This window comes from Mustela putorius, unplaced genomic scaffold (genome assembly GCF_011764305.1).
Source record: "Mustela putorius furo isolate JIRA1106 unplaced genomic scaffold, ASM1176430v1.1 tig00003858_pilon_pilon_pilon, whole genome shotgun sequence".
In the NCBI taxonomy this organism is placed as follows: domain Eukaryota; kingdom Metazoa; phylum Chordata; class Mammalia; order Carnivora; family Mustelidae; genus Mustela; species Mustela putorius.
Window position 1 is genome coordinate 21,986,901 of NW_025422010.1, and position 25,234 is coordinate 22,012,134.

General features: G+C 35.3%; 1 protein-coding gene across 5 annotated transcripts in view; it reads right to left on the reverse strand.

The window, feature by feature from the left end:
* SS18 (SS18 subunit of BAF chromatin remodeling complex) overlaps positions 1-25,234 on the reverse strand; it is a 96,238-nt gene that overhangs the window by 21,052 nt on the left and 49,952 nt on the right. For 3 of the 5 annotated variants that reach the window (XR_001177920.2, XM_045065469.1, XM_004742860.3), the window contains exons 6-9: positions 4,873-5,040; positions 4,081-4,185; positions 1,139-1,231; positions 306-428 (exon numbers count right to left, since the gene is read on the reverse strand). Coding sequence is in view for 4 of the 5 variants with exons in the window: in XM_045065469.1 (XP_044921404.1) it covers positions 306-428; positions 1,139-1,231; positions 4,081-4,185; positions 4,873-5,040 (489 nt within the window). In the remaining variant the exon portion in view is untranslated. The remainder of the gene's footprint in view (positions 1-305; positions 429-1,138; positions 1,232-4,080; positions 4,186-4,872; positions 5,041-25,234) is intronic. The other 2 variants (XM_004742861.3, XM_045065470.1) reach the window with 2 other exon arrangements.

Genomic DNA, 25,234 nt, shown 5'->3' on the forward strand with positions numbered 1-25,234 from the left:
CAGTTTTCTAAGCACATACAAAGCTGCTGGGTGGTCATGAATGCCAAAGAGGTTTAAGAATTCATTTAAGAACCCATTTTAAATCGATTACATACCTTACCTTTGGTCAATGAACCATCTCTAGTTTATGTTTCTTTTTAAATGGATTACTAGTTTATCTGAGGAAAACATTTTAAAGAAATACTCCAGTAACAGACTGAGGTAAAGAATTCTAGGAAAAATAAACATTAAATATTCACTTGAATATTTCAAAACAGCAACCATCATATTTTTTGTGACAAAAATAAACTGCACCAAGCTATTACCATAGGCCTGCTGCTGCCCTGGGTAGCCTTGCTGCCCCGGGTACTGCTGCTGCTGGGGCGGGTACCCCTGTTGGGGAGGGGGTCCCTGGTAGGCATCTTGCTGTTGGCCATACTGTGAATTTCCTACAGGATAATTGGAGAAGAGAAAGAAGAAACTGAGAAGTTCGCTTAATTAACTTTTTTACTCTAAGATGCATAGCCAACAACACAAGAACAAAATGAAATGCCATATTGATTTTTGAAAGTTAACAAAACAAAGAAAAAACTCAAACCAAACAGAAGGATTTCGGCCAAACAAACTGCAGTTAAAGCCAATTTTGCAAGGTTGAACTGCAGCATTTTCAGCGTCTCTGCCATACGAGCATTACATTTACTGGAACATCACAGTCATAAGATCATGACTATGCTAAATAAAATAAAAAAGACAAAATTAAAGACAGCTACAAGAGCACACACTAGCTACACAAGATCAGCAAGCTGTTTCCTAAAGGCACTATACTTATATGTAAAATTATACATATGTAAACACACACAAGAAAAAAAAAATTGAATCGATGGATTTATGTTCAAATAGAAAATTTCCACTGAGGAAAAAATTATTTGTAAATGTTTTAGTCTTTTTATTGTTGTTAGAAATGGCAAGTCACGGTTATACATTTTTAAATATTTGTAAGGAAATTATTTTGATTGTTCTGGGCTCCCTGTAACTTTCAAGACAGCCAGCAACTAATATTCTACAAGAGCTTTGCATGGGTAGAAGATGTCTTATGCAAGGATTTGCATTCCTGTAGAAGGGGATATATATGTGTATGTGTGTGAAGGTATATAGATACCTCCTTCGTAGTAATGTTGTGAGGAATCCTCATAAGGCCTATCGTAGCCTTGTTCAGGATACGACGGTTGCTGATAACCGTAATCATTATGACCTACATCAATTCGACAAGAGACAGGAAGAAACGTTAATGGCCACTGAGTGAAAACCCTAAATATATTTAAACTTTCAGATAAAATTGAAAAAAAGAAAAAGAAATGGAAATACATAAAAAATAATTTCAATTGCATTAGCCAAATATTTACCAATGTGATTGTTTTCATATTGAGATAACGTGCAAATTTCTTAAAAGCAAAAAACAGTAGTTTTAGAAACATTACACTTAGTCTTAACTGATAATCCTCACCAAGAGGGGAAAAAACTTTATCTTCAATTTTTTTAAAAGAAGAGAGATGAAAGCATTTAGGCCTTTTACATGTAAATAACTTGAATTAAATTAGAATGAACAAAGGAAACAATTATCATATTTTGTCAAACACCTGTTCTGCTGGTCGCCAATTCCACAGCATATGCTAAAACATGCAAAATATAAAAAATGTAAAAAAGCTCCATAAGTTTTTTTCCCCTGAAAGAAACTGAAATAAATTTTTCACATTCTATTTACTTGCATAAAGTATACATATCTTATAAAGCATTTTCAGATGCAATAATATTATTGCTTAATGCTGCCATTCCTAGAAGCCTTTAGAAATTATTTCTTGAGTATCAAAAACATACACTTCAAAAACTTATACTGAGTCAAGTGCTAGGGTACACCTTTAGTTTTAAGGTTCAATAAATTTTATGACTGGACTTTAATGAAAATCAATAGTTTAGTTCTTTGAATTAAGTTGCACTGAGAACACAGGAAATAACGCTTCAGATTAGCTAAAATCTAAACTAAATTTTAAAAGAATACCTAATTAAGAAGAGGAATACAGTTATGAATAAATGTTATATTCAGTGTTCTAGGATTCTAACGTACCCAAACCACCTCATAAATATCCACATTAAGGGCTGGCAAACTATGGCCTGCAATATAAATATGGCCAGCGGCCTGTTTTTTGTAAATAAAGTTTTACTGGAACACAGGCATTCCCACTCACATTTTCTCTACCTGTTTTCATGCTATGACAAGGGTTCAGTAATTGAGACCAAGACCATATGGCCTGCAAAGACTAAAATATTTACTCTCTGGCTCTTTACTGAAAAAAGTTTGCCTACTCCTAACCTACATATTTACTGGCATAAATATCTGAATGATAAGAAAATATCCAATGCCATTTAGGAAAATTGTTGTTATAAATGGAATACTCTAGGTAAATTAATATACACCAATGCAAAAATGACACCAGTTAGATTTTTAAATCCCCTGATGTAATAAATGATTTACGTAACCTTAAAGATCTGATATACACAAAAATAACATATCTATCTGCTTGAGTAGAAAGGTCATATTTGCAACAATATACATTTCACATTTCAGGAAATACTCAGGACCAAAATAACAATGTCAAATTCATTTCAATTATATAAAGTCCATTTTAAAAATAAAACAAAACAATTGTTCACTTTCAGCATTTACTTTCAAACTTCCTAATACATAAAATCTGACAAACTAGATTTCACTTCTTTAAAATATCCACAGTCTACAAACATACTGAAGTTTCTCATTAAAAAAAAAATCTTAATATAATATCTACATATGAAAGAAAAACAACAACAAAAAACTCCAACATGTTGAATAATTCAGGGCAAGAAAACGTGAGATTTAAAAAAAGACATCACTTTCCAACAAGAAATACCCATACGTATCACTATTACTAACGAATAATCATTATATGTGAAATTCTACAGATGAGTGAGTGCTCTGCCCATATTGGCAGGGCCTCTTCAGTAAAAAACCAAAGTCCTCATACCGATACAACTTTTATGCTTTATCCATTAACCAAAAAATGGCAAGCTAAATGATTTTTTAAATACAACAAATTGTATCTTCTTACTAGTCCACACTAGCTTTGAGTCGACAGTCCCAACACTTCAGCTTTTAATTTTTAGTTTGTCCAAGTTTCTCTGCCAAAGAGTTTACCTTAAATATACCAAGAGAGCTTACTAGATAAATGAAGATTTTGACAAATCCTTTCATAACAAGACAAATCGTATTATAATCTGAACAGCTACCTCTAATTTATCACAATTTTATATGTTTAGATTATTTTTTCCTCAACAGTGTATCAAAAAATTTTCAAACATACAGAAAACCTGAAAGTTCTGTACAGTGGAAGCCCACTTTGGTTGCGTCATTACCAAGTGCAGTACACCTTTAGTGAACGCTTTTTCACAAACCACCTTCCCACTAAAAAAAAAAAATCATTAAACTAAATAATTAAAATCTGTTTCCAAATGCTTTTCCTACCCTATCAACTCTATACACAGCTACATCATGGATATAATTTAGCTTCCAAAATTTTTCGGATGCAAATGCTAACGTATATAAAACACAGTTCTTTGAGAAATACTTAACATTGACTAAAATGATAAAACCTGGAAAAATACTCAAGAACCAGATGTTCTATGTATTTATACCATGAATAAAAGTAAACCAATGGGTGAATCTTATAGTATGTGAATTATCTCAATAAAGTGGTTATTAAAAAAGTAAGTAACACTTGCTTTGGTTCAAATGAACAATTCCAAACATAAAAGGATCCTTTTATAGAAGAAGGGATTCCAGTGACAGAATGTGATTCATGATGGTACTAACATGAACTATCTAAACAAAACATACTTTGAAATGGATTATAAAACTAAAGCATTGACTGGTGCTTTTGATTATTAAAGTGTTTCCTTTTAGAAGAAACGTATTGTTAGTTTCTTCACCCTCATTAAAATATTTTGAACAGCTATCTACATTAATCTTGGGCAGGGACAGAAAATGGGAAGATTAACATTAGGAGAGATTACCATCAGGGTAATATTGCTGGTTCATGCCTTCTGGAGGACCTTGTCCACCATGACTGTATTGGTCCCCATAATAGTCTTCCTGGCCTGAGTACTGCTGTGGTGGGCCTGAAAAACCACAACCAGTCAAGAGGTAAATAATTTGTTCTCTAGGTCATCAAAGGCTTTCTTTCTAATCTGATATCATAAGAGATCACTTCTCACCTGTAGATTGCCCTCCCATGCTCTGGCATTTGAGATACATTTAACTATTCTTATACACACACACAGATACACAAACACAGAGCAACACCACACATCACATTTCACAAAAATTGTTACGACCATACAAGCACTGTCTAACAAAACCATCTTAAAAAAAAAAAATACTAACTTCTTAAAAAGAAGTTCAAACTAGTACAAAATTAATTTTCTTTTTGATATTAGAGCAGTTTGGAATAAACTAGGGTTTGTTTCTGACCATATAAGTAACTTCTCAAAATTAAAATAGTATCTTCTGCTATATAGTATATAGTATATTCTGCTATATATTAGTGAGCTTTTGATATAAAATTTAATGATATAACCTTTTCCCAGAAAAGAACAGATAAAAGAAAGCTGTGTAACAGGAAGTTCCTAACCACTTCATGACCCTTTGTACCTACTATATATACTACCTTTTAGAAAAGAATATATAATCATAAAAATCAAGAAACAAAAAGCCCTGATTTTGCCTACCTGCGAAGTTTATTAAAATAAAGACTTTCAACTACTGTTATTTATATTAAGCAGGAAATCTCCCAAATGTCATCTTACCCTGCTGAGGTGGTCTATAAGGAGGAATCTGTCTCTGACCCATCATATGATTGCCTTGGTTAACTTGACCCATCATTCCCATAGGTGGCTGCTGGCCTTGATAATGCTGCCCACCTCCCTGTGGCATATTGTATTGTTGAGAAGGAGGCTGCTGATGCATCATTGGACCTGAAAACAGACAAAACATCATGCACACAATTTTTCTGCAAATAATTTTAACACCTTAAGAGAAATGCAAAAACTTTTTGTAATATAATCCCCCAAATATATAATGTATTGTAATGAAAACTGACTTCAAGTAATAAAAACAAATCTTTCATTTGAAGTTCACATGCCAAAAACAATCTGCAAACAAGGGAAAACAACTAACCCACTGTAGTGGATTTAAAAATCTCCTGGAAGAGTATTCTAGTAATTTTCCAAAAAGTGAAGTGAATACAATATATGAACATCCTGAATGTATGTATATTTTTATTATATACTACATAATATCTAGCTACACAATCCTTCTGGGAGACATAGAATTCTTAAGCTATATAAGAAAATAAACTAAAACAAAGTAAACTTCACAAAAATCACACAGCAAATCAGTGGTCAAACCAAGGGAAAGAAATCTAATTTCTGGATACCCATTTTTCCTACCTTTTTCAATGCCCACTCATTTCATTATATAATGGTTGACAGGGAAATTACACACTTATAAATACAATTACACAGGTAGAATTTCACAAACATTAATTTTAGGACAAAACTTTAAAGGGTCTTCTTTCCCTTTTCCAACTGTAAGATTTATAAGTGAAAAAAAAAACCTTCCTGAAATCAAAGGGCTGTAGTGCTTCTTAGTAAGTTCTAACACACACATCATCAAAAATAACCAGGCAGTTGGGGCGCCTGGGTGGCTCAGTGGGTTAAGCCTCTACCTTCGGCTCAGGTCATGATCCCAGGGGCCTGGGTTTGAGTCCCGCATAGGGCTCTCTGCTCAGCAGGGAGCCTGCTTCTCCTCATCTCTCTCTCTCTCTGTCTGTCTCTCTGCCTATTTGTGATCTCTCTCTCTCTGTCAAATAAATAAATAAAATCTTTAAAAAAAAAAATAAAAAATAACCAGGCAGAAAAAATGTAATAAGGCAGACTCGGATATCAGAACCACAGTTTCCAAAGCAAGCAATGCTGAAGTTGCCAAACTACCACAGCTATAGTATCACGATGGCAATGGTAAAATATACTGCATGAAATAATCGACAATGGCCATAAAGTTCTGTGTTGCCATCTAACAATGTAAAGAGCTCCTCGGAGGTTCACTGGGTCAAGTTATGGTATAGCAAACTCATCATTCTACCATTAAAACCATTACTGTCTCAGAAGTATGTATAAGTCATCCCCTAGTTTACTGCTTAAATAGCTACATATTCCTTTATAGACTTATGGACAATTTAAGCACAAAAGGAATGATTAGAGGACCAAGAAAACTTTTACAGGCAAAATTACACAGATGAGCCAATAGCTCATTGTTTATTTAAATAAAAGTTAAAACAAAACATGCTCACTTTTTAAAAAAAAGATTTATCTATTTAGATGAGACAATGTATGTGCATGAGCAGGAGTTGAGGGGGGTGAGGGAAAGGGGCGGAGGGAGAAGGAGAGGGAGAAGCAAACTACCTGCTGAGCAGGAAGCCAGACAAGGGGCTGGATCCCAGGACCCCGAGATCATGACCTGAGCTGAAAGCAGGGGCTTAACTGACTGAGCCACCCAGGCGTCCTTCCCTTTGCTCCTCTCTTTAAACATACTAGCAGCCTACAAAAGCAGCAACATAGCAGGAAGAATTTAATTCTTCTAATTTGAAGAACTGTGTTATCTAAAGTATTTTATCAGAGCTCTTTGTCTATTTGTCTTTTCACTCTTCTACTTCATTTTTCCTTCTAATTTTACCCTAAATACAAACCTTTTAAAGGCTACTCTAGGACTTTTCTTTCAACAAGGAAAAAAACTCTTAATAGTAGGAATAAGATGGCTCAGTGGAGAATGGAAGGGAAGAGAACCTAACACTGCCAGATACACTTTCACATTTATTTCATGTAAACCTCAACTACCAGAGATATGGATCCTAATTTTCAAGTTTTTAGCTAAGGAATGCAAAGATCAAGATAATCAATTGGGAACCAGACAAAACATAGGTTTGAAACTAGTTTAACTGAAGTTTTAAAACCAGTTGAAGGGGTGTCAGAGTGGCTCAGTCATGCACTGGACCTTTTTTTTTTCTTCTTCTTTTTTTTCAGAGAAAGAGAGCACGGGAGCATAAGCAGGGGGAGCAGGAGGCAGGGGGAGAAGTAGGCTCTCCCCTGGGCATGGAGCTCCACTGGGACTTGATCCCAGGAAGCTGGGATCATGAACCGAGCCAAAGGTGGACACTTAACTGACTGAGCCACCCAGGCATCCCTAAGTGTTGGACTCCTGATCTTAGCTCAGGTCTTGATCTCAGGAGTGGAAGATGGAGCACCTGGTTGCACCAGCACTGAGTGTGGAGGCTAGTTAAGACTCTCTCTCTCGGGGCGCCTGGGTGACTCAGTGGTTTAAGCCTCTGCCTTCAGCTCAGGTCATGATCTCAGGATCCTGGGATCAAGCCCCGCGTCGGGCTCTCCGCTCAGCGCTGAGCGGAGAGCCTGCTTCCCCCCGCCCCCTCTCTGTCTGCCTCTCTGCCTACTTGTGATCTCTTGTCTATCAACTAGATAAATAAAAAATCTTTAAAAAAAAAATGTTAAAAATGTTAAAAAAGACTCTCTCTCTCCCTGGCCCTACCATCCCAAATCATACACATACATGCACAAGTGCACTCTCTCCAAATAAATTAATTTAAAAAACCAGTTTAATTGAACTTACAAGTTTTAAGGTATATTTTGTATATAATAAAGTACTGAATACTAACATGCATAATTTAGGTTTTGCCTTGATTCTCTTCTCCAACACTGATTAAAGACCTCCTGTCTTACACAAGGTTAACTATAAAACTAATGCATATAATATGCATTGGAACCAAAATTTAAAATAAAGGAGGAAGAAAGCAATAACGTAATAGTGGGGGAAAATCCGAAAGGATACAATAACAAAAAAATTCTAAGCTTTGCTCTAAAGAAGAAAAGCAATTCTAGCTTAAGCCCTAGATAGAAAAGACCATGCCACTTGTGCTTTATCTTCTGGGACTGTCAGCAGTTTCAATCCCAAAGAGCTCAATTACCATCCTTCTTTTATTCTCTGTCACTTCCCTCCCTCTGAGGATCCTCAACATCAGTCAGGATCAAACCTAAAACCACAGAGAATGGAGAAGGATAGCATTGCTAACACATGATGCTTTTCATCTTTTTCCTTGAAGTCTTACACCTTAAAAAAAAAAAAATTACGACTCAACTCTGATTGTTTAAGAATATTATTATTTTCCTTATGACAATGAAATATGCTATACTGGCAAATGTCTACTATCCCTTGAGACACTAACAGGAATGAGAGCCGAATCTCAAAATAAGTTCTAAATCCCAAATAAGCTAAATCCCAAACTAAGTTCTAAAAGTATATACTACGGACGGATGGAAGACTACAAAATGAGTCCATTATAACCATTTTCATAAGCAAGAACATTAAGACATTACTGTACAGCTTAAAAGTTATTCTTCATCTTTTACATAAATCATTTTGATGCTAAGATGCACCACAAAGTGTGATGATATATACACTAAGATCCTAATGCCTTAATTGTCAACATTTTATGGAAGTGTTTTAAGAGGACATGTAACAAATGTTCATCACATTATTTCTTTCCGTTTTGAGTTTTATACCTAACAGATATTCTATGGAAATAATATCTTGTATCTTAAACATAAGTAAAATATTCCCCAAATCACCATGTTTTTTATTATTGGAATTCTTTGCTCCAGTGAGATGGTTAATACTTAATTGTATCTTAAGTTACTGGTCACAAAAAGAGTATTTTGAGACTCAACTAAAAAGATAACATTAAGTTTAAATTAATCTGTGAAAAATTTAGGGTTATAGTCTTTTTTTAAAATTCTGTATACATAAATACACACATACATATTCACATCTTCAAATGCAAACCAATACACTAAAGCTCTATAAATCGTATCATTAATCTACAAATTATTTTAAATAAAGGTTAAAAATGACAGCTAACAGTTAATGAGAACTTAGTATAGGCCAGGTACTAACTAAGAGCTTTCTATCTACTATTTATTCTCCCAAATCCTATGAAACAGGTAATACTAAAACTTTACAGGTAAGAAAATTTAATTTAAGGTTTATAAACATCAAGAATCTTACCTAGAGTTGCACAGCTAGTAAATGATGACAACTTTACAGTCATAATCTTAACCACTATGTGTATCTCCTCTCTGAAGTCAAATCCTACCTCTCCCATGTAATATCTTCCAGGATAACAGTTCTATATAACATTACCTACAATATACTATCAATAATATATACATATATGTGTGTGTATATATACACACACTATTATAGCGATAACAATGCTACTATACAAAAATATAGTATATAATACATACTAACATAATATAAAAATCCTAAAATGCAAGAAATTTCATCATCCCATCTTTATCTATAAGAATTAGACTACGAAACTGCCTAATACCCTCCAAGCCTAATTTCCAATTCATATTTCACCACCTAGTCTCATTTTACTACTGTTCCTTAAAATTTTAATCTCAAACTAAAGCATCAGGCTCCCTGGTTGGTGGGAAGTCTGCTTCTCCTTTCCCCACTTCCCCTGCTTGTATTCCCTCTCTTGCTGTCTCCCTCTCTGTCAAATAAATAAATAAAATCTTTTTTAAAAAATTCATTTAAGTATTAAGAAGTAATGGAACATACTAATACCAATAGCTTTTGTTGTTGTTTCTTTAGTAACACAAACTATATTTATATATAGTTTCTTACACTAACCATTTCTTAAAGCTGTGATTTTCAGCCTTGCGTGATTCTGTTCCCAGGAGACATTTTAGCCAAGTCTAGAGACATTTTTGGTGGTCACAACTGGTATGAGTGGTGATGCTACTGCCACCTAGTGGGTTCCAGGCAGATACACTGTTAAATACCGCACAAGGCTCAGGCCAGGCCCCCACAATAAATTATGCAGTTCAAAATGTCAACAGTGTTGAGTCAAGAAATCCTGGAGTCTCAAGAGCATAATTTTAAATCATAGGCATCTCTACAAACTAGTCTGAGAATGAGATTATATATTTAGTTTTCTGGTGACTGAAAATTAGAAAAGGGATATACTGTTGCTTAATAAATTCTGAAAAATAAAAGATTGAGCACTTCCTTAGAGTGAGGCTTCTTACATAGTTTCAACTATAATGAGTAGTAAAATTAACTTAAAAACAAAGTCACTGCTAAATATCTATTGTAGCTGACCAAAAGGAACTCCAAAAGCCCAAGTAGAAAGCCATGGAGATGGGATACATTAGAACACATGGCTTAGTGTCACTATGCAAGAAAGCTGGAAGAGATTGTCCTGCCCATAATAATCCTGAGGGAATGGAAATTATATAAGCATGACTTAGAATATCTGTTAAAATTTAATTTCTAAAATTTTCCTGTAGAGATTCTGGTTTAGCAGGTATGGGATGGGGTACACAAACCTTTTTTAACAACTACCCCCAAATGATTCTGATCCACACAGTATCAGGACTACACACTGAAATAGAGTTCTAAGAGAAAGAAAACCAATCATCCACTTTTATCATAAAAGAAGGTACATTATGGTTCATATAAAATGTTTACGTTGGAATAGGTCTACATCCCATAGGGTACTTAAGATGTTAGCTATAAAATAAATCCTAAGGGTTTGTGTTATAAATGTATCGAAACTCATCAAATGATATATTTAAGATCTACTCACTTCATTGTATGTAAATGTTACCTAAAGAAAAAAAATTTTTATTTTTTTAAAGATTTTATTGATTTATTTGATAGAGATCACAAGTAGGCAGAGAGGCAGGCAGAGAGAGAGGGGGAAAGCAGGCTCCCTGCTGAGCAGAAGCCCGATGTGGGGCTCCATCCCAGAACCCCAGGATCACAACCCGAGGTGAAGGCAGAGGCTTTAACCTACTGAGCCACCCAGGTGCCCCCCCCAAAATATTTTAAAAAATAAAATTTTAAAATGTTAAGCCCTAATGACAGGCAGACTAAGGTGCTAATGGGTAAAGTATACTAATATCTACAAATTACTCTGAGATGCATTTTGAAAAATATGATGCATTGATGGATTAGTAAATGGAAAGATTTTTTTTTAATTTTTTAAAAGATTTTATTTACTTATTTGATAGAGAGAGCAAGCACACACAAGCAGGGAAAGTGGCAGGCAGAGGGAGAGAAGCAGGATCCCCTGAGCAAGAAGCCCAACGGGGGGCTCAATCACAGGACCCTGTTATCATGACCTGAGCTGAGGGCAAACTTTTAACGGACTGAACCACTCCGGTGTCCCCCAGACAGAAAATAGACAAATCCAGTAAAACACTAACTGTAGAACAAAGGTGGCAACCATACAGGTACAATTCTTCAAGTTTCCTGCATGTTTGAATTTTACATAATAAAGTATTGGGAGAAAATTTAAAAATTAATCCTAGAAGTATAAAGAATTCTCAAAACTCAACAGTAAAAAAACCAAACAATCCAACTAGAAAATGGAAAGACAAGAAGAGACATTTCACTGAAGAGGATATACAGATGGCAAATAAGCACACAAAAAGATGTTCAGCATCAGTAGCCATTAGGGAAATGCAAATTAAGACCACAGTGATTTATCACTATACATTTAGAACAGCTAAGATTAAACAAAGTATATTGACAATACCAAATGTTGACAAGGATCTGAAGAAAGCAGATCTCTCATACATTGCTGGTGAGAACGTAAAATGGTACAGAAACTTTAGTAATCTGTTTGGCCCCTCCAAACAATAAATCTTTAAAAAAAAAAAAGCATCATAATGAAATTGAGTTTATAATCTATTGAAGAAATTCATCTGAATTTTGTCCCCTAAGCCCAAAAGGTTTTTGTAAAACTGATGATCATCTGTTTTATCTGACAGTAACTGACAGTTTTCTTTGGCTCATTCCTGGAATGACAGTTGACAGATGACAAAGCATAGAGAAGAATGCTAGTTTTCTAATTTGTTATGGCATGAGGAAATCTAGCTAATGTATCAGTCAACAAATAGGACAGATACAGTAGGGAACAAGACACAGTTCCTGACTTCATAGAACTTAGAGTCCAGGGAAAAATAATTAAATGGGTATTATAAATAATTATGTAATTACAAGTACTCAAACCTCTGCTACAAAGACCCTAAGTACTGCCTACTTACTATACTTAAGGACTGCAGTTTGTCTGCAGAGTAACTTAAAACTTACAGAATAAGATTGGAAGTGATTTTTATTTTAGGCTTTATTCTTTTCAGTATTTTCCAGGTATTTCATATTAATTATTAGTTATTTTTATAACCAGAAAACTGTCATCATTGGGGAAGGTAAACCTTGAAAAATTCATCTAATATGGCAATGATCAAATTATAATCAAAATATCTAACCTGAACTGTAACATAATGACTGTGTAAACCTAAAACTGTAACTAAAAGAAACCTGCAATATTAGCAATATTACATAGATTTGGCAACTTTAACAGTGAAGAGAAAGGAGTATACACACAATTCTCAGATATTCAAATCCACTAGAAACCAAGCATGATATTTCCATGGAATATAATATTTGAAATAATTTCTTCATTTGTAAATTTTCTGCGCTATATTTGAAAGGCGAAAAATAGTATTATAGTGTTTTTTTCATATTGAAGTTTTAATGTATTGATTAAATTAGAACTCCTGAACCTGAGTGGGGGCTTTGGATCATGCCCAGAAGGACTACACATTAGAGACTAAGATTAGTAACTTGGACAATCAATCAGATCTCCATAATGGAGTGCCAATGTAAAGGCTGAATACTGAGGCTCAAGTGAACTTCCCTGGCTGATCATCACACGCTGGGACCAGGAGAGCATCCTGACTCCCATGAAGAGACAAACCACTTCTGGTACCTCTTCTGGACTTTTCTCTGTGCACTTCTTCCCTTAGTTGATGTATCCTTTCACTGTAATAAATCGTAACTGTGAGTATAACAGTTTTCCGTGAGTTCTGTGAGCCTTTCCAATAAATTACTGATCCTGAGGGCGCTTTTGGGAACCTTAGAACTTGCAATTGGTGTCAGAAGTGAGGCCAATCTTAGGAACCATTCCCTGCAACTTTGCAGTTGGCTGAATTCTAGGAGCTAGCATTTTTTTTCGACAGCTTGGCCAACTGTCATTTTCCTTTCTAAATATGGATCAGATTCCAGCATTTTATCCTTTGTACTTTCAATGTTATGAAATGTCTCCAAGAATTTCCATATGAAGTATTTTGCTGGTCTTTCTCTGGGACATCTTCATTCTTTTCATCACAACCAGTTTTCTCATGATATGTCAGTGAGTTCACCTTCATAAGCACCTGCAGAGCACATCTAGGGTCTCTCAAACGGCAGCAGTGTCAACATCCCCCTGCCAGCAATTTCTTCTCTAACTCTATTTACGAAGGATTTGGATTTTATTTCCAGCAGTATTACTTCTCATTTCCCTGCTACACTTTTATCTTTTGTAAAGTATCACATAGGTTTATAAGTGGGAGCCAAGGAAGCAACACAATTACGTACTCTGCCCTGTGTGCATAAATGATAGATACACAGTGGCCAATCACTGACAATATCTAAAAGTGACATGAATAGTCACTGATGACGACAATCATCTGTTATTCATGCAGTGACTCGTAAACTGAAGAGAGAGAAGCTAAGTTTGTACTTCATGTAAGGACTCACAGTTCATATACCATAACCAAATTTCATAAAATTTGTACCATGTCCTTAGGGAAACGGTGTCATTTAGATAAACTGTGGTAACTGAAATTCATGCATACCAAGACTATACAAATGAGGCGTGCCTATATTACCATGGGATGTGTCTTCTTACCCATGGAATGAAGATAGTAAGAGTACTCCTACTCAAAGATGTTGTGAGGATTAAACGAAAGACAACACATACTTTATCACAGTACCTGGCACTCACTAAATATTAATTCATATTTCTGATATGCACCCTCAACAACAACAAGTATTGCTACTTGTGTTATACTTGTAATATGATTGTGTTAACCCAAATCAAATCAGTTCCTTTACTGTAAGACTTTTTAGGTATTTTAATACACCAGTAAGCATGCTGAGTCCTCCGAAGTATTTTATCAATAATTATTATGTTAAGTCTATCTGGACCATAATTTAACAAATGTTGAATGAAAGGCCTGACATAATTAATAACGAACTATCCTCTTCCACGGAAGTAACGTTACCATTTCAGAATCCTACGAGTAGGAATGAGCTATTCTAAAAAGTTAAATTCCTATTCTCCTAAAACTTAAAAATGTTCTCACATATATGAAATAAAAGACAGCCTTAATCCAAAAGAACTCCTTCAAATTTATAATAAACAAACCACAGAAAACAGAACACAAGCAAGCAATTCACAGGAAAAAATGCAAATGACTAATGCTATGGTCTGAATATCTGTGTCTCTCAGACATTTTAAGTATTTATATATTTTACTAGCAATTTCATTTCCAAAATTTATTCTACAAGATTCTTGTGTAAGTACTCCAATATATATACAAAAATGTTTGTCCCACAGCTATATACAAAAGAATTAAACTTGATCATTCTCTTATAACACACACAAAGACAAACTCAAAATGGATCAAAGACCTCAATGTGAGACAGGAATCCATCAGAATCCTAGAGGAGAATACAGGCAATAACCTCTTCGACATCAGCCATAGCAACTTCTTTCAAGACATGTCTCCAAGGCAAGGGAAACAAAAGCAAAAACGAACTTTGGGACTTCACAAAGATAAAAAGCTTCTGCACAGCAAAGGAACAGTCAACAAAACCAAGAGACAACCCTCAGAATGGGAGAAGATATTTGCAAATGACACCACAGATAAAGGGCTGGTATTCAAGATCGAAAAAGAACTTCTCAAACTGAATACCCCAAAAACAAATAATCAAGTCAAAAAATGGGAAGAACTTGTGAACACTTTTCAAAAGAGACATACAAATGGCTAAAAGACACATAGAAAACTGTTCACTATCATTAGCCATCAGGGAAATGCAAATCAAAACCACACTGAGATACCACCTTACACCAGTTAGAACGTCAAAAATTGACAAGGCAAGAAAAAAGAAGGGTTGAAGAGGTTGTGGAGAAAGGGGAACCCTCCTACACCTTTGGGAATGGAAGTTGGTGCAGCCACTTTGGAAAACAGTGTGGAGGTTCCTCCAAAAAATTAAAAACAGAGCTACCGTATGACCCAGCAATTGCTCCTACTGGGTATTTTCCACAGATGTAGTGGAAAAAATATGTATTTCCACTACAGATGTAGTGAAAAGAAAGGGCCACATGCACTCCAATTTTCATAGCAGCAATGTCCACAATAGCCAAACTATATAAAAAGCCAAGGTGCCTTTCAACAGACGAATGAGTAAGGAAGATGTGGTCCATATACACAATGGAATACTAGTCAGCCATCTGAAATGATGAATACCCAATTTTCCCATCAACAAGGATGGGACTGGAGGAGATTATGCTGAGTGAAATAAGTCAAGCAGAAAAAGTCAATTATCATATGGGTTCACTTATTTGTGGAACATAAGGAATAACTTCGAAAACATTAGGAGAAGGAAGGGAAAAATGAAAGGGATGGTTATGGAACACTGGGTGGTATACACAAACAATGAATCATGGAGCACTACATCAAAAACTAAAGATCAGGGGAGGAGTCAAGATGGCGGAGAAGTAGCAGGCTGAGACTACTTTAGCTAGCAGGAGATCAGCTAGATAGCTTATCTAAAGATTGCAAACACTTGCATATCCATCGACAGATTGAAGAGAAGAACAGCAATTCTAGAAACAGAAAAACAACCACTTTCTGAAAGGGAGGACTGGCGGAGAAGTGAATCCAAAGCGATGGGAATATAGACCCCAGGGGGAGGGGCCAGCTCCCGGCAAGGGGCGGAGCAACGGAGCACAAAATCAGGACTTTTAAAAGTCTGTTCCGCTGAGGGACATCACTGCAGAGCCTAAACTGGGGCGAAGCCCACGCGGGGTCAGTGTGGCCTCAGGTCCTGCAGGGTCACAGAAGGATCGGGGGTGTCTGAGTGTCGCAGAGCTTGCGGGTATTGGAACGGGAAAACCGGCTACAGAGACAGAGCCGACAGTGAGATCACAGCTCGGAGTTACTTTGAACGGGTCGCAGGCTCGGTGAGCTCGGAGCGCGGCCAGAGGTCAGGCATACAGGAGTAACTGGGCGCTGTTCTCTGAGGGCGCACTGAGGAGTGGGGCCCCGGGCTCTCGGCCGGCTGGAGACCAGGAGGCCGCCATTTGTATTCCCATCCTCCGGAACTCTACAGAAAGCGCTCAGGGAACAAAAGCTCCTAAAAGCAAACCCGAGCAGATTACTCAGCCCCTGTTAAGGGCGGTGCAATTCCGCCTGGGGCAAAGACACTTGAGAATCACTACGCCAGGTTCCTCCCCCAGAAGAACAATAAGAAATCCAGCCAAGACCAAGTTCACCTACCAAAAAGTGCGGTTTCAATACCAAGGAGAGCAGCAGAATTCCAGAGGAGGAGAAAGCAAAGCACGGAACTCATGGCTTTCTCCCTGTGATTTTTTAGTCTTGCAGTTAATTTAATTTTTTTCTTTTTCATTTTTTTTTCTATTCTTCTGCTAATTTTTTTTATCTTTTACCCTATTCTTTTTTAACGTTTTTTTAACTAGTTTATCTAATATAAATATTTTTTCATTTTTATACTTTTCTTTATTTGTTTTCTTTTTCTAATTCTTTTTTTTTTCTTTCTTTCTATTTGAACCTCTTTTTATCCCCTTTCTCCCCACTCATGATTTGGGATCTCTTCTGATTTGGTTAAAGCATATTTTCCTGGGGTTGTTGCCGCCCTTTTAGTATTTTACTTGCGCCTTCATATACTCTTATCTGGACAAAATGACAAGGTGGAAAAATTCACCACCAAAAAAAGAACAAGAGGCAGTACTGAAGGCTAGGGACCTAATCAATACAGACATTGGTAATATGTCAGATCTAGAGTTCAGAATGACAATTCTCAAGGTTCTAGCCGGGCTCGAAAAAGGCATGGAAGATATTAGAGAAACCCTCTCAGGAGATATAAAAGCCCTTTCTGGAGAAATAAAAGAACTAAAATCTAACCAAGTTGAAATCAAAAAAGCTATTAATGAGGTACAATCAAAAATGGAGGCTCTCACTGCTAGGATAAATGAGGCAAAAGAAAGAATTAGCGATATAGAAGACCAAATGACAGAGAATAAAGAAGCTGAGCAAAAAAGGGACAAACAGCTACTGGACCACGAGGGGAGAATTCGAGAGATAAGTGACACCATAAGACGAAACAACATGAGAATAATTGGGATTCCAGAAGAAGAAGAGAGAGGGGAGCAGAAGATATACTGGAGAGAATTATTGGGGAGAATTTCCCCAATATGGCAAAGGGAATGAGCATAAAAATTCAGGAGGTTCAGAGAACGCCCCTCAAAATCAATAAGAATAGGCCCTCACCCCGCCACCTAATAGTAAAATTTACAAGTCTTAGTGACAAAGAGAAAATCCTGAAAGCAGCCCGGGAAAAGAAGTCTGTAACATACAATGGTAAAAATATTAGATTGGCAGCTGACTTATCCACAGAGACCTGGCAGGCCAGAAAGAGCTGGCATGATATTTTCAGAGCACGAAATGAGAAAAACTTGCAGCCAAGAATTCTATATCCAGCTAGGCTATCATTGAAAATAGAAGGAGAGATTAAAAGCTTCCAGGACAAACAAAAACTGAAAGAATTTGCAAACACCAAACCAGCTCTACAGGAAATATTGAAAGGGGTCCTCTAAGCAAAAAGAGAGCCTACAAGTGGTAGATCAGAAAGGAACAGAGACAATATACAGTAACAGTCACCTTACAGGCAATCAATGGCACTAAATTCATATCTCTCAATAGTTACCCTGAATGTTAATGGGCTAAATGCCCCAATCAAAAGACACAGGGTATCAGAATGGATAAAGAAACAAAACCCATCTATATGTTGCCTCCAAGAAACTCATTTTAAGCCCAAAGACACCTCCAGATTTAAAGTGAGGGGATGGAAAAGAATTTACCATGCTAATGGACATCAGAAGACAGCAGGAGTGGCAATCCTTATATCAGATCAATTAGATTTTAAGCCAAAGACTATAATAAGAGATGAAGAAGGACACTATATCATACTCAAAGGGTGTGTCAAACAAGAAGATCTAACAATTTTAAATATCTATGCCCGCAACGTGGGAGCAGCTAACTATATAAACCAATTAATAACAAAATCAAAGAAACACATCAACAATAATACAATAATAATAGGGGACTTTAACACTACCCTCACTGAAATGGACAGATCATTCAAGCAAAAGATCAACAAGGAAATAAAGGCCTTAAATGACACACTGGACCAGATGGACATCACAGATATATTCAGAACATTTCATCCCAAAGCAACAGAATACACATTCTTCTCTAGTGCACATGGAACATTCTCCAGAATAGATCACATCCTCGGTCCTAAATCAGGACTCAACCTGTATCAAAAGACTGGGATCATTCCCTGCATATTTTCAGACCACAATGCTCTGAAGCTAGAACTCAATCACAAGAGGAAGTTTGGAAAGAACCCAAATACATGGAGACTAAACAGCATCCTTCTAAAGAATGAATGGGTCAACCGGGAAATTAAAGAAGAATTGAAAAAAATCATGGAAACAAATGATAATGAAAATACAACGGTTCAAAATCCATGGGACACAACAAAGGCAGTCCTGACAGGAAAATATATAGCGGTACAAGCCTTTCTCAAGAAAGGAGCTGGAGAAAGAACAAGAAAGAAACCCTAAGCCCAGCAGGAGAAGAGAAATCATAAAGATCAGAGCAGAAATCAATGAAATAGAAACCAAAAAAACAATAGAACAAATCAACGAAACTAGGAGTTGGTTCTTTGAAAGAATTAATAAAATTGATAAACCCCTGGCCAGACTTACCAAAAAGAAAAGAGAAAGGACCCAAATAAATAAAATCATGAATGAAAGAGGAGAGATCACAACTAACACCAAAGAAATACAAACTATTATAAGAACATACTATGAGCAACTCTACGCGAACAAATTTAACAATCTGGAAGAAATGGATGCATTCCTAGAAACATATAAACTACCACAACTGAACCAGGAAGAAATAGGAAGCCTGAACAGACCCATAACCAGTAAGGAGATTGAAACAGTCATTAAAAATCTCCAAACAAACAAAAGCGCAGGGCCAGACGGCTTCCCGGGGGAATTCTACCAAACATTTAAAGAAGAACTAACCCTAACCCTAACCCGAATGTTTATAGCAGCAATGTCCACAATAGCCAAACTATGGAAAGAATCTAGATGTCCATCAACAGATAAATGGATCAAGAAGATGTGGTATATATACACAATGGAATACTATGCAGCCATCAAAAGAAATGAAATCTTGCCATTTGCGACAACATGGGATGGAACTAGAGCGTATCATGCTTAGTGAAATAAGTCAAGCAGAGAAAGACAACTATCATATGATCTCCCTGATATGAGGAAGTGGTGATGCAACATGGGGGCTTAAGTGGATAGGAGAAGAATCAATGAACCAAGATGGGATTGGGAGGGAGACAAACCATAAGTGACTCTTAATCTCACAAAACAAACTGAGGGTTGCTGGGGGGAGGGGGGTTGGGAGAAGGGGGGTGGGGATATGGACATTGGGGAGGGTATGTGCTATGGTGAGTGCTGTGAAGTGTGTAAACCTGGTGATTCACAGACCTGTACCCCTGGGGATAAAAATATATGTTTATAAAAAATAAAAAATAAAAATAAATAAATTAATTAATTAAAAAAAAAAACAACTAAAGATCACTGTATGGGGAAAAACATAACATAAAAAAAAGTCTGTCCCAGAAGTAGTTGTATTAATAAAAGACTAGAAGCATTATCAAAAGGGGATATATATATAGTTTTGTTAAATAAATTATGCTAGATCCATATAATGAAGGCTATTTTTAAAATGAGGTAGATCCATTAATATTGAAAACAAAGAGGCACAAGGAAATACACTACTACAACATACATACACAAGTAAGTGGTAGGCTTTTCTCAAGCACATCTACTTGGTACAGCTACTACCAGACAATAATCCAATCTGCCCTTGGCTCAGGTCATGATCCCAGGGTCCTGGAATCCAGCCCTGCATTGGGCTCTCTGCTCCGCAGGGAGCCTGCTTCCCCGCCGCCCCCCCCCCAATACCCGCCTGCCTCTCTGCTTACTTGTGATCTCTCTCACTCTCTCTGTCAAATAAATAAATGAAATCTTAAAAAAAAAAATTCACTGTATAATAAGATGATAAATGTAACACTCCTGGCTATGATGATATATACTTGTTGCCCTTCGTATTTTTTTGCCCTCCTTATTTACATAATAAATGTACTGAAAGAAAAAGTTCCCTTATCAAGCCTCCAGATCAGACCATTATCGTTTGCAACGTATTACCTAAATGAATCAGGACTTTCTTAATACTACTCAAATAAAACTAAAACCAGAAACAAAGTTGATGTGCTTAAAAGAGAACAAATGACAAACTATCTCAAACTTTGTTATTTAAAAAAGCGTTTTTTATTCTGACCAAATAATTTCATATGAATTATGCAAACAATTACTGAATTAGGGTTTTAAGCTGCATCGTTTCACTTAACCTTACTTAATGATTAAGTAATTTACTCAAAGGTCTCACATACAATAATCTACAGGGCCAAGATCTGGAACCAAGTCTGAAGAATTATACACATTGAACTTGTGAAATACATGTTTTAACACAAATACAGTAATTTGTGAAAACTCCTTATGTTTGAATATGTAATTAGTAAAATGTTATTAAATGAGAAAAGCTATAATCTTTAATGCCTAGGAATAAAAAATAGGCTTATTCTATCAAATGTGAATATTGGTCATTTTCAGAAAGCTTTGCTATTTTAATTTGACTTTTAATACTCTAATGAATATTCTGTTGCTTATTAAAGAAATATATTAAGTTACGAACTCTGTCTTTCCAGATTACTACATGATATTTTAGTTTAATTCCTATTCACTGAAGAAACATATTTTTGTATGCTTACCATCAGACATTGTTTTAGGCACTAGAACAAAAGTGTGAACAGTAAACTTCCTCCTTTCTTGGGGGGGGTAATTCTAATGAATTCAAGTATTTGAATTCTAGTGAAGTTTGTACTGTACATAGGAGTAAGCAGATCCAATTATGTAAGACAATGGTGATTCATTTTTAATAGCCCTGAAGTTTTACCTAAATAACAGGAAAGCGTATGTTGGATTGACCATTTACAAGATTTTGCCAGCAGTATAAGAAATAAGTTAAAAACTTCCTAAACTGGGGTGCCTGGGTGGCTCAGTGGGTTAAGCCGCTGCCTTTGGCTCAGGTCATGATCTCAGAGTCCTGGGATCGAGTCCCGCATCGGGCTCTCTGCTCAGCGGAGAGCCTGCTTCCCTCTCTCTCTCTCTGCCTGCCTCTCCATATACTTGTGATTTCTCTCTGTCAAATAAATAAATAAAATCTTAAAAAAAAAATAAAATAAAATAAATAAATAAATAAATAATATTTCTATCTTCTCAAGTCATAGATACATATAAACCAACAAATCAACTAGAAGTGGGCACCAATTACAATACCATTGTCATATATGCATTTTTTAAGCTCAAAAAAAAGTAACTGTTGAAATTTTTTTAAATTATCATGAACACAGTAATATATAATTAACAAATTTAAGGGGTCAACTTTTTGTGCAGCTTTTGAAAAGATATATTTTGTGTGGTAGGTCTGCAAGTTTTTGTTATAATAGTCTTTACACCGATTTGGTTTAATTTTTCAGTAAAACTCAAAAGCTAAAAACAACTTTTAAAGAACTATAAAGCTAAAAAGAGTCCACAATTTCATTCCTAGAAATGATACTTGTATTTTTTTTTTAAGATTTTTTATAATTTATTTATTTGACAGACAGAGATCACAAGCAGGCAGAGAGGCAGGCAGAGAGAGAGGAAGGGAAGCAGGCTCTCTGCTTAGCAGAGAGCCTGATGCGGGGGTCAGTCCCAGGACCCAGGGATCATGACCTGAGCCGAAGGCAGAGGCTTTAACCCACTGAGCCACCCAGGCGCCCCCATACTTGTATTTTAATACTAGTATACAATGTGCCTTATTATATTAGAGCTAACAGCATAAATTAACAAACTATTTCTTTTTGCTCTCTGAAACAATCAAAATGATAAATTATAAATGTATATCTATCCTTTGGATTAATTTCAATCAGACTCCTAAATTACAATGACAAGATTTTTCAATTATAATTTTATAAAATTAAATTTACAAAATTACAATTTTCCATTTCAAATTACAATGACAAATTACTCTTTCCCCCTTAATTTCATTTGCAAAGCTGAGAGAGAAAAAAGGGAACAGGGAGAGGGTAAAAAGAAAGCCACTTTAAAACTTTCTTTCATATTGTAGAATAAGTGCAGTGTTTTGTTTAAAAAACTACTACCACATCATCAGTTAAAGCTCCGAAATACGTTAAATAGTTAGTAACTATTAATATAATAATTAAATAATTGCCTTTTAATCATTCCTTTTTAAAACAAAATTAAAATTCTCTGGATTACTTTTTTTCTATTTTTCCTGTCACTTGACAGAAGTTTAGTGTAAGAAATCCCACAAATATTTCTTTTCCTTGACTAATTAACCCCTTTATTAAAAAATCGTAAGTAGCTTTAACAATTTTTCTAGTATCTCTTGATATAGAGATATGTACTTAGAAATATAGCCAAAATATTTCAATAGCCAAATATTTCAATACTTTGATTTTAACTCAAAGAATAGCTAGTAATATCTCAACAAACATTAAGAAAAACTTTCGAAAGTCAAAATGTTTCTGTTCATAGAATTTTAGTGTTTCCTAAGCATTTCTCAAGGAGGACTATTTAAAGCGTAGTCTCCTCTGGTTTACTTCCACCTATCTATCAAAACAGAAGATTCTGTTTATTTTATTTTGGGGGAGGGGGCAGAGAGAGAGAGAGAGACAGAGAGAAGATCTTAAGGAGACTCCCTTCTGAGCACAGAGCCTAAGAACAGAAAACTTTTAATGTAAAACATGACCTTATTTTTAAAGCTATCTAAGAAAATATTTTTCTAAGATTTATTTTATTTATCTGAGAGCGAGAAAGCACGCATAAAGGTTTGAAGCAGAGAGAAATGCGAGCAGACTCTGTGCTGAGGGCCGAGTCCAGTAGGGGAAGAGGGGGGAATGCCTCGATCTTACAACCCTGATATCAGACCTGAGCTGAAACCAAGAGTCAGAGGCTTTTTAAAAAGCTCAACAAACTGGGCTATTCAGGTGCCCCCAAGAGAATGTTTTACATGAAGTGACTATTAAAACTTTAAATAAAACTCATATTAAAAAAATTTTTTTTTCATCCAATAGATATCATATAATTAACCTATCTTTACAAGGAACTCATAGGATTAAACAGTAAGTACTGCTACAACCTCATAAAACTTTCTTTTTTGGCAACTAATTTTCTTTGGTGTTCTTTATATATGAAATTCCGAAATTTAACTGCAAAGTTTATTTGTCCTGAAGAGATTTTTTAAATACTGAAAAGTTCCCCACTGATTTCCATCCTCCTTTCTTGACAATAACTTGTTTCTTTAAATCAGAACCCTATACAGAAAATAGTTTATATGGAAAATGACTATTAAAAAATTCAGATTATGTAAACAAAGCAGAAAGTGCTATATTATAGTAAAAGGAAAAATTGTACATTACAAATAAAAAATGTGGTATTTTTAAAAACAGTAAGTTTAGAATAAAATATTCCTATAAACAACCTCAGTTCCTTTCTCCAAAAAATTACTATTTTCTACATACACATTGCCATAGGCATAATTTTTGGTTCTTCAAATCTTATGATGTCATATGGACCCATTCTACAGCAACATGCATTCCTGTGCACACCCTACTGTCCATGATAGTTTTGAACTAGTGTACCCTCATTACTGTAGTTGCTGTGAGAATTATTACCAATTTTCTTGCTATCTCTCCTTTTAACCAAACTCTATAAAGAAATATCTGGACTCCCTTCTGACCTGGCACTGACTGGATCTTGCTGTTATTTTGAAACTTTAATTGCCCTAATTAAAAAAAAAAAATCTATCATGGGTACTAAACAACTCTGAGGGAAAAAAATGGAGCAAGCACCAGTTTTGTGAATCTACATTGACAATTTTCTACTGTCTCTTTGTTTTCGGTGCATTTCATCAAAATTACAAAAAACTCTGTATTACTCTTTTTTAAGCATTAGAAAATATGATTTTATCAAAAATAATTATCAACAGATTAACCTTAACTACCTTTATCTGGGTGCACTTTAGTTGTTTTTCAAAATCAAAATCTAGAAAATTTTGTTGCATTAACCTCACATTTTGTAATGAAATAGCTTTAGGCTGGCAATATGCCAACTGTTTTAAAGGACAATTAGCAGAACAGAGCGCCACTTACTGGTTTTTAGTTATTATTCACAAGAATACTTAAAGAAGAAACATGACAATAATTTCATTCTCTGAGATTGGTAATAAACTTTAATAGACTTCACCCCATTCTAAGAATAGAAGAATACAGCAGCATCTCCACTGAACACTCTAAAAAACAAATTATGTTAAAATAACCTCTTAATGCTGAAATATAACATCAGAAAATTCATAAAAATCAAGGGAAATTCATAAAAATTAATATATCCTTTATAAGTAAAATAAATCATAGAGTAAAGGTTTTTTAAGGAGTTGAACTTGCAAAGATGAAATTATTATTTTCTCAACTTCCTTGCTCTAAACCAAATGTTTGGTTATTCATTTATTAGCTTAAAAAATTTTTCTTAAAAAACACCCAAGAATCTTAAACTGTCCAAAAGACATAAAGATAAATAAGCTTTAAGAGCTTAATTAAGCAAACTTCTAAATGTAAAAATAAAAAATTATTTTAAGCTAGTTTCAAACTCAATGTTCCTTTTTTATGGATATGATTATGGCT